Source organism: Mastigoproctus giganteus, chromosome 9, assembly GCF_048544385.1.
Source record: "Mastigoproctus giganteus isolate SK-2022 chromosome 9, ASM4854438v1, whole genome shotgun sequence".
NCBI classification, from domain to species: domain Eukaryota; kingdom Metazoa; phylum Arthropoda; class Arachnida; order Uropygi; family Thelyphonidae; genus Mastigoproctus; species Mastigoproctus giganteus.
In genome coordinates, this window is record NC_143583.1 from 208,554,098 (window position 1) to 208,569,793 (window position 15,696).

At 37.9% G+C, this 15,696-nt stretch overlaps 1 protein-coding gene across 1 annotated transcript in view; it reads left to right on the forward strand.

Moving 5' to 3' along the window:
* Nucleotides 1-15,696, forward strand: part of l(2)34Fd (nucleolar protein 10 lethal (2) 34Fd) — a 282,114-nt gene that overhangs the window by 166,394 nt on the left and 100,024 nt on the right. The window contains exons 11-12 of the mRNA XM_090381757.1: nt 4,007-4,073; nt 12,384-12,436. Of these exons, the coding sequence (XP_090237883.1) occupies nt 4,007-4,073; nt 12,384-12,436 (120 nt within the window). The remainder of the gene's footprint in view (nt 1-4,006; nt 4,074-12,383; nt 12,437-15,696) is intronic.

Genomic DNA, 15,696 nt, shown 5'->3' on the forward strand with positions numbered 1-15,696 from the left:
AGTATAACCCAGTTGCCTTTTGACCTCAAGAAACTAACTTAACTGCTTGTGTTACTACCTCACTTAAACACCACGGTACTACAGAAAAGATTGAGTTTCTCATGTAACCAATTCAGCTCATGGAGGGGTTGCAATTGTAGTCAGCTCCAATATCCCTTCCCGACCATTAATGCTACAAACAAATCTTGAAACAGTAGCCGCTCGAATATCCTTTTGTTTTGTGCTTACCATTGTCTCTCTCTATATCTAGCCCCTAACCAAGACATCTCAGACAGTGACCTTGAAACTCTTGTATCTCAGCTCCCTCCTCTCTTTTGCATCGTGGGGGATTTTAATGCACATAATCCTTTATGGGGTGATAAGATACATGATAAACAGGGAAAAATATTAGAAAAGTTCCTTGATAAATTAAATCTGACACACCTGAATATTTGACTGCCCACTTATTTCCACCTGCCTTCTGGGTCAAGCTGAGCAGTTGGCCTCTCCCTATGCCCACCAGTCCTTTTTCTACTGTTTGACTGGTCTGTTCATAATAGTCTACTGGGTAGTGACTACTACCCAATAGTCTGTCATATAGAAGCAAATAGAAGCCTGCCATAATAAGACAGCCATATGGAACTTTGCAAAAGCTGATTGGGAAAAATATAGGCAGCTAGCAATCTTAGAAAAAAACAGTTGTTTCAAATGTGTCAATAAGTGATGCTGTTGATTACATAACAAACCAAAATATTGCAGGCCACAGAAGCAGCAATACCAAGAGTTTCCATAAGTCAGTGAATAAGACCAAAACCTGGTGGAACATCGAATGCAACCAAGCTAAACGAGAGAAAAATAAAGCCTGGAATAACTTTCACAAGAATCCTACCACTGCTAATCTAGTCCAGTTTAAAAAAGCCAGAGCCGATGCTAGGCACATTCAGTGATCAAGCAAAAGAGAATCATGGAAACATTTCGCTTCCACGATTACGAGGACTACCAAAACACAATCTGGAAAAATGTATAACAAATATCTTCCTTCACATCTATCAATACTGAATGTAAATGGTAATGACGTTTCACTCCTTCAGGACATAGCTCTCGGAGAGTCTTTTTCTCAAACTTTTGCCATGTCCTCTTATTCACCAGAATTGCAGAAATTAAAGTCCCTTTACCATAATTGAAATACGGCTTGCTGTTAACAGCTCAAGACCTACTGCTGCTGGATCTGATGGAGTTCACTATTCCATATTAAAAGAGCCGAGTGAAATGTCGCTTCGTGTCTTACTTCTTCTGTATAACCGAATTTTCACAGAAAATGCTTTCCCCAATACCTGCAGACATGCATATGTCATGGTGTTATTAAAACCTGGCAAAGACTCAATGAATCCACATCATTACGGGCCTATTGTTCTCACCTGGTTGCCAAACAAATATAACCTTATCAGTTCATCGCAGTGTGAATTTCATACAGGTAGAACAACTTTAGACCTCTTGGCTCAAATGGAAACCCAGATTCACAATGCTTTCGTAACAAAGGAAAACATCTGACTACAGTTTATTTAGTCATCGAGAAAGCTTTTGACACAGCGTGGCAATGTGGAATTCTTCATGATCTCTACACTTTAGGTTTCAGGGGCAATATGTCACAGTTCATACAGAACTTTCTGAAACAGCAGTTGTTCCAGGTCTGCATTCAATCCACCCTCTCTCAAAGCTTCATCCAAGAAGAAGGTGTTCCACAGAGTTCAATTTTATGTGCCACACTATTCGTTATAAAAATCAACTCGGCATCAAAGGTCATTCCACCCACTGTTTTTACTACTTTATATGCAGATGACTTTAGTAAATCTTATCACTCCCGAAACATGAAAATGATTGAGAGACAATTTCAGGTGCTCTTAACAGGATTACGATATGGGCTGCAGATAACGGTTTTCGCATATCACTTGAAAAATCTGTAGCAGTTCATTTCTGTAGAAGATGTAATCTCCATCCTGACCCAATTCCGAAGCCGGGCAACTACGACATACCTGTTGTGCCTACAATCCGATTTCATGGCTTAACTTGGATAAAAAATTGACCTTTAATGACAATATCAAACAACTTAGAATCACCTGTTTCAAGAAATTAAACATATTTCGAGTATTATCTGCTACATCATGGGGTGCTGACTGTCATACACATCTTCATTTATATCATGATTAGACTATTGATCTCCACTTTACAACTCTGCTAGACCCAGCATCTTAAGGTTTTTGGACCCTATTCACCACAGTGGCCTGCACATTGCTCTTGGAGCCTACTCCACATCTCCAGTCCAGAGCTTTTACGCTGAAGCTCATGATCCCCCACTCTCTCTACGAAGACAAATTTTACTGTTAAATTATGCTGTCAAAATGAAAAGTCAACTCTGCATCCAGCATGGAAATATCTATTTACTATAGATTGGGAGAAGTTGTATGCCATTTATCCATCAATAAATTGTTTATCCTTCGCTCATTACTCGATAATTGGCAGGTAGACCTTTCTAAAGTAGCCACCACTAGTTTCACTGCTCCTCCATGGGCTCTCTGTCCTGCAGCATGTGATCTGTCTCTTCAAGATTGGGGGAGAAGTACTCTTTCTCCACAGAATATAAAACAGCTTATCAAATCTCTAATTGAAAAATATGAATCTTATTCTGAGATATACACCGATGGCTCCAAAACTGACCATCATATCTATGCTGCTGTTGTTCTTTCATTGTCCACAATCTCCAGCCAGTTTCCTCTAGAATGCAGCATCTTTACTGCCGGAAACTATAAAATTGCATCAGTATACCCATAGTGTTTATTTTTACTGACTCCCTCAGTGCCCTTCTCACTTTACAGCAACCAAGAAAACACCACAACTACCTACTTGGTAATATTCATAACTTGCTGACTGACCTAGCTAAGAACATGAAAGTAGTAAAATTTTGTTGGGTCACTAGCCACATTGGCATACCTGGCAATGAGAGTGCTGACCACACAGCCAAATCTACAGTGGAACCAGTTAATGTTTCTTTCAAAATCCCTTTCACTGCCTATAAAAGTCTTATAATAAGGTGAAGTGTGAATCACTGGAAAAACCAAGAAGGTAACAAACTCCTTCAGATTAAACCGGATCTCCAGTCTTGGCCATCTAGCTTCCCTCAAACCGAAAGGAAGAAGTCACACTTGGAAGACTTCGAATAGAACATACACACCTTCAAATAGAACATACATACATACAGATCTACTTTTCTGTCCGAACTGCTATGCTCAAGTAACAGTCCAGCCTATCATAGTTGACAGTTCCTATCATAGTTCTTATCAAGCCATGCAGCCAAACTCATACCTACGTTGCAAGAAATTTTAGATGATAGGTCTGACGTGGTGCAGTTTTCACTTTTCTAAAAAAGATAAAATGCTACGACAGAATATAGTGTTTAAATCCCACAAAATACACATCTCACTTTTAATGACACCTAGTAACTCCTACCATTGTTTGCCGCATAATGGCCTTTAGCTGCTGTTGCGCCGTAAAAGATCCAATAACAACAACAACATTTCTGTATCATTATAAAGCCGACCGGGCTAGCCGGGTGGGTAAAGCGCCTGCCTGGCAACCCAAAGGTCGCGGGTTCGATTCCCGCCTCGGGCTTGGATCAAAGTACTGCAAAAAAACGTTGGGAGGTGCATTATGGCCACAGGAGCCTATGTGCCAACAACAAAAAAAAAAAAAAAAAAAAGTATCATTATAATATAATGCCTTTGCAGAGAAAAAGTTCTAAAAGGTAACACTTTGCATAAGGGAGTCAGAATTTGAATATTGGGTTTTGAATAAGCAGTCACCTATATTCTGTGCAGTGATTTTTTTTTTTTTTTGTGTGTGCAGAGTAAAAGTAAATTTTTTCTAATTCATTTGGATCATATATTTCAATGACATTTTATATATTTTTTTATTATTATTATTTTTATTGTTTATTTCTTTATTTTATTTTTTGTTTTGTTTTGTTTTACAGGGAAAACCTTTTACCTCCATTCAACCGGTATCAACTCTTAATGGCTTATGCTTGGTACCTAACACAGGTTGGTTAAATCTGACATTTTTTCAGTTCATAGTTTTAGGTACATTATGTCGCATAATTTTGTATGCAATACATCCGGTTCCCTTTTTCCTATCAGCAGAACCAGTATTCTTGAGTTTGGAAAGAAATCTACTCACTGTTGACTGATTACAAGACACTCTATAAGCAATATGACGGATAGAACATCCTTTGTCACATAAAGCAACTATAGCACTCTTCCTTCGTGGCATCAATTGCACGTCACTCGGCATCCTGACACAAGCAAGGAATGAAATGACTGCATCTCTTGCAGAGCGTGCTTATAGAGCTGAAAGTAATAGCTGATGCAATATTACATCATCACCTACACATATCAATCTTATCTGATGCAATCTGTAAAAAATATTGCCATATACTTTCGTTATTCGGAAGACAGTTACAATTTTAAGGAGTGATGTACTTTCTTTGAACGCCAGTGTAGTTGGCTTAAACTAAGAGTTTAATTAAGTTAATTTCTTTAATAGGAAGCTTCGTATAATAAATCAGTGTAGAGTTATTATTTAACATATCCCAAAGAATATCTAATGTGTATTCAACATTTACATTCGTATATAATGAAGTAACATCCCTTGAGAATAAATTATCATTATCATCGAGTCTACAGTCCTTAGGGTTATTAAGTATTTTTACCTCAGATTGTATCGACTGTCTGAAGGGTTTTATAATACTATATACTTATGTTGCTAAGGAGGATACTATATACTTATGTGGTCAAGGGGTTATTCAAGTTAAAAGAATAACACTTAAAAGAGACAGAAATTATCCCAACGAGGAATATAATTCTGGCCTTCAACACTCCAAAACCACCAAAAACTGTAAAAGCTGGATACCTAAACTGCCCACTGAGACCATGCATTCCAAACCCTGTCTGATGTTTTAAGTGTCAGAAGTATGGACACTCTCAAGCAGTACACAGAGGTCTCGCTACTGTGAAAAATGCTGGTCACGAGAACATACACAAAAAGACTGTACAGCACAAAATTCAAGATGTCCCAACTGCAGAGGAGAATATAATGATTACTCGAAAAAATATGAAGAGTGGAAGAGAGAAAAGAGAATACAGAAATATAAAGTGAAAAACAACGTAACATGGCAAGAAGCTAAAAGAACAATACAACCACAAAGAACAAATAGACCATCTTATGCACAAGTAACACAAACTTATAAAACAATAGAAACCCAGATAGAAGTAACAATCCCCCCAAAAAAGTCTATTTCAGATTGGGCACACTCACTGCTCATTGACTCAAAACTAAAACAAAAAGCAGAACAGGCAATAAACACACCCATTGCGATACCACCAACTAGAAAAACCGCTATATCCACAAAACAAGATAAAACCACTGAAATAAATAAGAATAAAATGGATAACATGGAAGTAGAAGAAAAGAATCAGACAGAAGAACAATACTAGAAATTTTTGCAGAGGAAGAAGAGATGGATACCGGAAAGCCATACTTCCCTAAAAAAGGAAGCCAACAACCTCGAGAAAACAAGCTGAAAATACTAACAGAACCAAATAACGAATACATTTTTACATTGGAACCGTAGAGGATTCCGCAACAATTTTGAAGATATCCATGATATCCTGTCGCAGTTCAATCCGATTAGTCTTTGTTTGCAAGAAACATATCTTAAACCTCAGAATAAAATAACACTAAAACATTACAATATATACAGATAGGATAGGATTACCAACAGTGCAGTGCATGGTGAAGTAGCAATCTTAGTAAATTCCAGTATACCTACCCAACAGGCCAATGCAGACCAATCTAGAGGTCATAGCAGTAGGCATTGCAGTAAACTTTCGTGTAACAGTTGCCTCCATGTACCTGCCACCGAACCAAGATATAAGCTATACAGAACTAGAAGGCCTGAAGTCCAACAACCCTCTCCTTTATGTATCACAAGAGATTTGAATGGCCATCATCCTCTATGAGGAAATGTAAACATAGATAAAAGAGGTCAAATTCTAGAAAAACTACCAGATAAGCTCAACCTATACTCTTAAATGACGGGACACCCACATATATACGCCTATCCACAGGAACTAGTACAGCAATAGACCTTTCTATATGCACTCCATCATTATACACTCTACTGGAGTGGTCAGTTCACAGTGATCCACTAGGTAGTGATCATTTTCCAGTAAAGATTACTTTAAACGAACCAACCCCTTGTCAATCGGAAAGAACTCCAAAGTGGAAATTAGATAAGACAAACTGGGCAAGATATAAGCAGCTGGCCATATTAGAAGAGCAGCAAATCCAACTGGTTTTGTTTGACTCTGCAGTGAAATATTAGCATTAGTAGAGGCACACGATGCAAGAAAGCAAGCTTAAGCAGCATCAGCCAAAAAAAAACAAAAAAATCCCCTCCCATTTCACCCCTCCATTCGTTCCAAATGCCTGTCCAGCTCAGCCTTAAATTTATTTAGGCTATCAACTTCCACAACAAAGGATGGAAGTCTGCTGCACCAATCAACTCATCATCATCAGCCATTTTCAATCCACTGCAGGATGAAGGCCTCTCCAGCAACTTTCCAGTTCCTTCTGTTTTGAGCACTGGCCATCCATTTACTACTCAGAAACTCATGAATTTCATCTATCCATCTCCGCCTTTGTCTTCCAGGTTTTCTTCTAGCTCCTCTTGGGTACCATTCTGTTATTTTCTTAGTCCATCTGTCATCATGTCTTCAAGCTATGTGTCCTGCCCAAGACCATTTTAGTTCTTTAGTTTTGATAAGAATGTCCTTTACTTGAGTTTGCTGCCTAATCCATGTGTTTCTCTTCTTATCTAACAGTCTGATTCCCAATATAATTCGTTCCATTCTTCGCTGTGTAGTTCTTAGCTTCTCTTCCATTCTTTTGGTGAGTGCCCAAGTTTCACTTCCATAAGTCATGGTGGGGAGTATACATTGGTTCATTATTTTACGTTTCAGACAAACTGGGATATTGCTCTTCAGTATGTGACTATATTTCCTGAATGCTATCCATCCAAAATTTATTCTTCTCTAGACTTCCAGCCATTTATCATTATTACAGCTAATAACTTGTCCCAGATAAGTATATGACTCCACCTTTTCAATTACTGCTCCTTCAATCATTATTTCCCTTTCCGTGGCATACTTGTTCATCATTACTTTTGTTTTAGCCATATTCATCTTTAGTCCAAAATCCTTACTAACTGTGCATAACTGATTAAGATTTTCCTCTAATTCTTTGGGATCGTGGCTTATGACCACAATGTCATCTGCAAATCGTAAATGGTTTAGGTACTCTCCGTTCACATTGACTCCTTTCTGCGACCAGTCTAATCTTCTGAAAGCTTCCTCAAGGGCAGCAGTAAACAGCTTCGGAGATATTGTGTCTCCTTGTCGAACTCCTTTCTCGATTTTAAATTTGCTACTGTCTTTGTCTAGTCTAATAAAGGATGTAGCACTCTCATATATTTTCTTCAAAATCATAATATATGGAGTATCTATGCCTTGTCTTTCCAGTGCCCGAAACATTGCCTTATGCTGTATGGAGTCAAATGCCTTTTCATAATCCACAAATGCCAGGCATAATGGTATTTTATATTCATTTGCTTTCTCCATTAGCTGTGATATTACGTGAAGGTGATCCATAGTTGAGAATCCTGTCCTAAAGCCAGCTTGCTCTTTCGGTTGATTCTCATCAAGTATTCTTTCTAATCTGTTAGTAATGACCCTTGTGAACAACTTGTAGATATGGGATAACAAGCTAATTGGTCTATAATTTCCAATTTCTGATTTATCTCCTTTCTTATGCAGCAAAACTATGATTGCATTATTCCAGTGTTTAGGCATCACACCTTTTCTAATGCACTTTGTGAAGAGCCTTGCCAGTTTTTGTGTTATGTCTCTTCCTCCCAATTTTAACAACTCTACAGTAACTTCATCTTCCCCCGGGGCTTTCCGATTCTTCATTTTCTTCAATGCATGTTCTACCTCATCAGGAAGAATATCGGGTATGTCGTATGTGTTGCTACTTTGCAATCCATGTTCCCCACTGCTGGTGTCATTCCCTCGCTCCTTGTATAATTCTCTATAGTAGTCTTCTGCTATTTGAATTATGCCTTCTCTGCTGTTTATAGGTACACCATCGCTATTCTTCAGTTTCAGTATCATTTGTCTTTCTGTATTACTGCTCATGGCTGCTGATTTAAATCCTTTGTTTTCCCTTAATGTTTGTTCTACTTTTCTTGTGTTAAATCTTCTTATGTCCTCTCTGAGTCTCTTTCTAATGGCTTTGCATAACTCAGTGTACTCAATTTTCTCCCTGTCAGTGTGTTTCTTGCTCTTCATTTGTCGTCTTTGGTTCATCATGACAAGTGTTTCTTGACTAATTTTTTCTTCTTTGGATTTCTGTTTCCCTATAGGTTTCTTGGGCTTTATCACTTTCAGAAAGTTGTAATATTCCTCGTCGATATCTTGGTCCTGAGCAGTCTGCAGAAGCTCAAACTTGTTCTTAAGTTCCAGTACATACTGCTTTTTCTCCTCCTCTGTTATTTCAAAGACTTTGTATTATTTACTCGAGTCAGTTTTTTCCTTTCCTTTCCTACATCTATATCAAGTGTACATCTTACCATTCTGTGATCACTTCCAACATTTACCTTATTCAGGACGGTAACATCATTCACAATATATCTTCTGTTAGTGAGGATGAAGTCGATTTCATTAGTTGTTAATCCATTTGGACTCTTCCATGTCCACTTTCTGTTCACCCTTTTCTTGAAAAAAGTGTTCATTACTGACAGTCCTTGAGATTCTGCAAATTCCACAAGTCTTTCACCTCTTTTATTTCTTTCACCAATTCCAAAATTTCCTATAGTTCCTCTTTCTGCACTGTTTTGCCTTTTTCCAACCTTAGCATTGAAGTCCCCCATAATAATAGTGTAGTGGGTTTTCTGCTCATCTAGAAGACTCTCAATTTCAGTGTACATTTCTTCAACCTCTTCATCATCATGGCTCGACGTTGGTGCATAAATCATTATAATCTTTAGCTTGTACCTCTTAGAAATCTTGAGTATTAGTCTTGACACCCTTGGTGATGTACTTTTGAATTCCAAAATGTTGTTTTTAAAATCTTTATGGACCAATCAACTACCTGCTGGCTAAAGGCAAATTTCTACACATCTATTCTACAACTGTCTTTCCTCAATTTGAATCTATGCTCCCCTCAGTTTTTTTAATCTGAGAAAGAGGAAGAATCCCATCAGCATTCAGCTTGCTCAACCCACTCAAGGCCTTATACACCTCAATCAGATCACCTCGCAGTTGCCTACTCTCCAGGTGCTTCAATTTGCAGAACTTAAGCCTTCTTGGTAAGAGCACCCCATTGTTCTCCTCATCAGTCTTGTTGCCCTTCTTTGTACTCATTCTTTTGATACTGTTGCACATGGAGGGCTGCTGTACAAATTGGAGCAGTATGGCATTAAGAACAAATTGCTGCTATGGATAAAAATAATGGAGTCACTGGTTAAAGATGCATTACAGGATCATCTAGACAAGACTGCAGCAATAACTCAGACACAGCATGGGTTTGTTAAGGGAAAGTCTTGTCTGACAAATTTGATAGCATATTTTGATGTGGTTACAAAGGAACTGAATGCAAAAAATAATTTTGTTATCATACTTTGTATATTTGGATTTCAGGAAAGCTTTTGACACTGTTGCGCATGGAAGACTATTGTACAAATTGGAGCAGAATGGTATTAAGGGTAAGTTTCTACAGTGGATAAAAGGATGGTTAAGTGGGAGAAGACAGAGGGTGGTAATCAATGGGTGCTGCACTTCGTGGACTAATGTTATTAGTGGAGTCCCACAGGGTTCGGTGTTGGATCCACTGTTGTTTTGTATATTTATCAATGATTTGATGAAGGTATATCAGGCTTAATGTCGAAGTTTGCAGATGATACAAAGGTTGGCAGGGTTGTTAATGACAGTAATGGCAGTGTGCTACTGCAACAGGATCTGGATAATTTGGGCAGATGGGCTAAGAAGTGGCAACTGAAGTTTAACCTTGACAAATGCAAAATACTGCATATGGGTAGAAGTAACCCCAGAGAAACGTACCAACTGTGTGGTACTACACTTAAGGTGGTAGAAAATGAAAAAGACCTGGGAGTAATTGTGCAGTCAGATACGAAGTTTTCTGAGTAATGCAGACAGGCTGCCAGGGCAGGTCATGGGGTTTTGTCAATGATATATAGGAATTTTGCTAGTAGGGAAAAGGAGGTGATTGTCCCTCTGTATAAGGCAATGGTCAGGCCATGCCTTGAGTACTGCGTACAGGTCTGGAGGCCTCATTTTAGGAAGGATGTAGATTTGCTTGAGCGTGTACAGAGAAGGGCAACAAGATTGGTGAAGGGAATGAAGGGATCCTCTTACTAAGAGAGGCTTAATTTCTGCAAATTGCAGTGGCTGGAGACTAGGCACCTGTGCGGTGATCTGATTGAGGTGTATAAGGCCTTGAATGGGTTCAGCACGCTGAATTCTGATGGGATCCTTCCACTTGTTCAGATTACGAACCTAAGGGGGCATAAATTCAAATTAAGAAAGGACAGATGTAGAATAGATGTGCGGAAATTTGCCTTTAGCCAGCGGGTGGTTAATTGCTGGAACAAACTTCCATCTGTTATTGTGGAAGTTGATAGGTTGAATAAATTTAAGGAGGAACTGGACAGGCATTTGGAGGAAATGGTGTTTTTTTTTTTTTTTTTTTTTTTGGCTGATGCTGCATAAGCTCATACACTTGCTTTCTTGCATCACATGCCACTACTACTACGTAAGTTGGGGAGCTCCTTATTGATTATATTTTACTGCATTTTTGTGCTTAGTGAAAGAAGATCAAGAGATAGTACTATTATTAAAATTTATCTTTTCTCTTTTCTTTTTTTTTTTTTTTTTTTTATTTGAAAGCACTGAAGCTCTCAGCAGTTGGGGCTATTCTTTCCTTCCTTTACCAAAATGTAAATTAAAACTAAATGTATGAAGGGGCAGTTGGCATCTCTTCATCATTATTCTTTCTTTTTCAAAAGCCCTGAATACTTTTAGGGGGGATTGGTTCAGTTTTTAAAGGGATGGGCAAATGATGTGAATAGTAGATTTTTTTATTTATTTATTTGTAGAAGAATAAGAGAAATTTGCCTCAATATGATATGAAGAACCTTCCGCATGACACTCTCCAGCAATTAAAAAAGTTTAACGTAAATTTTTGAAAAACAGTTTTCAAAACAATGTAGACATATCGAGCACCGTGGCTCTATTTTATACTAATATGGAAGGAAAATCGTTTTTCAAAAGATTTTTTAATTGTTTTTAATTGATTTTTATTACTGTAATCATTTTGTGTTAATTTTATATTCATTTTAATTGCTGGAGAGTGTCATGCGGTGGTTTTACGTATCATATTGAAGTAAATTTCTCTTAATCTTCTACATATTTTGAAATACAACATAGAACATACTGAGCATTCTAGCTCTGTTTTATACTGTTTATTTATAATATAAAAGTTTAGAAATCTTATAATACCGTATTGGTGGACTAATAATAGAATAGCAATTTCTTAAAAAACGTTACTCACCTTGAATAAATCTGCAGTGGTATATTGAGAAGAGGTGGTTGGTATTTAGGTCGAATTGTTAGCTAAGAAACTAAGGGGGGAAAATGAAGAAAAAAAAAATGGAATTTAAAATAAGCGCAAGGAGGTAGAAGTGTACACATCCGATCCTTGGTTGCCATTGAAGAGGGAAGAAATATTTTGAAAACCTGAAAAATTGGCATCATCGTATTATTTTATTCAAGCTTTCAAAATACTTCTTCCCTCTTCAATCACAACCAAGGATCGGATGTGTACACTTCTACTTCCTTCTCTTATTTTAAATTCCGTTTTTCTTCATTTTCCCCCCTTAGTTTCTTAGCTAACAATTCAAACTAAATACTAACCACCTCTTCTCAATATACCACTGCAGATTTATTCAAGGTGAGTACCGTTTTTTAAGCAATTACTGTTTATTTATTTATTTAAATGGCTGATGCAGTATAAGCTTCCTTATGATGCAGGTGCATCATTTGTCACTTCCCAGAACAGGTTAAGAATTTCATTTTCTCATCATCTGGAATACAGAGTGGATTATTCAGTTTGCTTTATCTTATTTATTTTATTAATTGATTATCAATCATATAATTTTTAAAAAATTTAATTAATGAAATGTATAAAGAAGTTCAGATTGATGTTTATCATTACAGGAATGCTTTTCTTTGCAAATGAAGATCAGAAAATATTAACCTATTATATTCCAGTAAGTTTTACTGATAACTAATTTCATTGATACTTGTGAATGTATATGATTATATTAAAATATACTTTAAGCTTGTTTTTCAGCTACACTCAGTTAGCTGCCAGTGTACATTTTCATTCATCATCATCATCATCAGCCATTTTCAATCCACTGCAGGATGAAGGCCTCTCCAGCAACTTTCCAGTTCCTTCTGTTTTGGCTGACCGGGCTAGCCGAGTGGGTAAAGTACCTGCCTGGCAATCCAAAGGTCGCGGGTTCGATTCCCGCCTCGGGCTTGGATCAAAGTACTGCAAAAACCTTGGGAGGTGCAATATGGCCACAGAAGCCAATGCGCCAACAACTACCAAATCAAAATCAAACCTTCTGTTTTGAGCACTGACCATCCATTTACTACTCAAAAACTCTTGAATTTCATCTATCCATCTCCGCCTTTGTCTTCCAGGTTTTCTTCTAGCTCCTCTTGGGTACCATTCTGTTATTTTCTTAGTCCATCTGTCATCATGTCTTCAAGCTATGTGTCCTGCCCAAGACCATTTTAGTTTAGTTTTGATAAGAATGTCCTTTACTTGAGTTTGCTGCCTAATCCATGTGTTTCTCTTCTTATCTAACAGTCTGATTCCCAATATAATTCGTTCCATTCTTCGCTGTGTAGTTCTTAGCTTCTCTTCCATTCTTTTGGTGAGTGCCCAAGTTTCACTTCCATAAGTCATGGTGGGGAGTATACATTGATTCATTATTTTACGTTTCAGACAAACTGGGATATTGCTCTTCAGTATGTGACTATATTTCCTGAATGCTATCCATCCAAAATTTATTCTTCTCTTGACTTCCAGCCATTTATCATTATTACAGCTAATAACTTGTCCCAGATAAGTATATGACTCCACCTTTTCAATTACTGCTCCTTCAATCATTATTTCCCTTTCCGTGGCATACTTTTTCATCATTACTTTTGTTTTAGCCATATTCATCTTTAGTCCAAAATCCATACTAACTGTGCATAACTGATTAAGATTTTCCTCTAATTCTTTGGGATCGTGGCTCATGACCACGATGTCATCTGCAAATCGTAAATGGTTTCGGTACTCTCCGTTCACATTGACTCCTTTCTGCGACCAGTCTAATCTTCTGAAAGCTTCCTGAAGGGCAGCAGTAAACAGCTTCGGAGATATTGTGTCTCCTTGTCGAACTCCTTTCTCGATTTTAAATTTGCTACTGTCTTTGTCTAGTCTAATAAAGGATGTAGCACTCTCATATATTTTCTTCAAAATTATAATATATGGAGTATCTATACCTTGTCTTTCCAGTGCCCGAAACATTGCCTCATGCTGTATGGAATCAAATGCCTTTTCATAATCCACAAATGCCAAGCATAATGGTGTTTTATATTCATTTGCTATCTCTATTAGCTGTGATATTACGTGAAGGTGATCCATAGTTGAGAATCCTGTCCTAAAGCCAGCTTGCTCTTTCGGTTGATTCTCATCAAGTATTCTTTCTAATCTGTTAGTAATGACCCTTGTGAACAACTTGTAGATGTGGGATAACAAGCTAATTGGTCTATAATTTCCAGTTTCTGATTTATCTCCTTTCTTATGCAGCAAAACTATGATTGCATTATTCCACTGCTTAGGTGTCACACCTTTTCTAATGCACTTTGTGAAGAGCCTTGCCAGTTTTTGTGTTATGTCTCTTCCTCCCAATTTTAACAACTCTACAGTAACTTCATCTTCCCCCGGGGCTTTCCGATTCTTCATTTTCTTCAATGCATGTTCTACCTCATCAGGAAGAATATCGGGTATGTCGTATGTGTTGCTACTTTGCAATCCATGTTCCCCACTGCTGGTATCATTCCCTCGCTCCTTGTATAATTCTCTATAGTAGTCTTCTGCTATTTGAATTATGCCTTCTCTGCTGTTTATAAGTACACCATCGCTATTCTTCAGTTCTGCTGTTTATAAGTACACCATCGCTATTCTTCAGTTCTGCTGTTTATAAGTACACCATCGCTATTCTACATTTTCATTAAGAAATTATAACTCACAAGTCCAAATATTATACTAAATCCTAAACTGCACTATACATTGTTCAAATTGACTTCAGTTTGAAGTCGATTTGAACGATATTAAGTTGACTTTGATCGATCTCTCTCTCTGCGCTTCAACATGGGCACCTCTACATGGTGAGGAAACCTCCCAGTGATGCTGATGTAGCTCAAGATTAGCATCACTGGAATGCAATGCCCACAACCTAGGTTCCAGGCTACCAACATAGGAATCTGGCATCTTTACCATGTGCTGCAAGCCTAGGAAACTCAGAAAGAGGGATCGTTGTGGTTGAGACTCAGCTTCACTACACCACTTTGACCCTTGCTTCAACATGACAAGTGGTTTTGGGATAGCTTGCTGAGGATCAAACAGCCAGTGAGTTCACCTGCAAAGGTTAACCATGTCGATGCCATGCCCTGAGAGACAGGATTCATGCTGACAGAGATGTAGATATGGCGTCTGATGAGCCTTGGCATCTCTCTCTCCCAAGTGCATTTAATGCTTTGGCATTGGGCATCCCATTTGGACTCCATTGTGGGTGGGGAGCCCAGGTACTGGAACAAAATAATAATAAAAATTAAAAATTTAAAAAAAAACTCTCATAAATCCTGATAATTTAACATGCTCTCAGACAGTAATATAAATAACAGCACCACTGCAGCAGAACAGTCGAGAATGGAAGAAATGGAAAACCTACACCATGCTTCCTGATAATTCATTCAACTAATGAAAAACTCGTAGGGAATTTAAGAACCTCTCCAGTTCAGAGCCTTTACATCGAAGCCTACAAACCTCCCTTACATCTCTGCAGGAAAACATTACTTCTACTATAAGCTACAGAAGTCTGCAATATTCTCTCTCTCGCCGTAGTTGGGGATGCCTGTACAATACCGAATTGGAGTCATTTTATGATAGTAAACCAAATGAAAACCGCCCTGTTTCACACAGACTTAAGGAACTGACTCAATCATGGAATATAGAAATCAGTAATATATTTCAGGACATGACACCACCAGGTCCACCTTGGACAAATATCCCTGCAATTTATGATGACTATTTTCAGCAGTGAGGAAAGAACACCTTATCTCCCTCCAATATTGTACAATTTCATGAAACTCACTCACTGTCTTAGAAACTCACTCACTCTCTTATCTCTGGAAGATAGAGAGCCACAAAGCTGTGGCTCTCTATCTTCCAGAAAAGCAGACGACA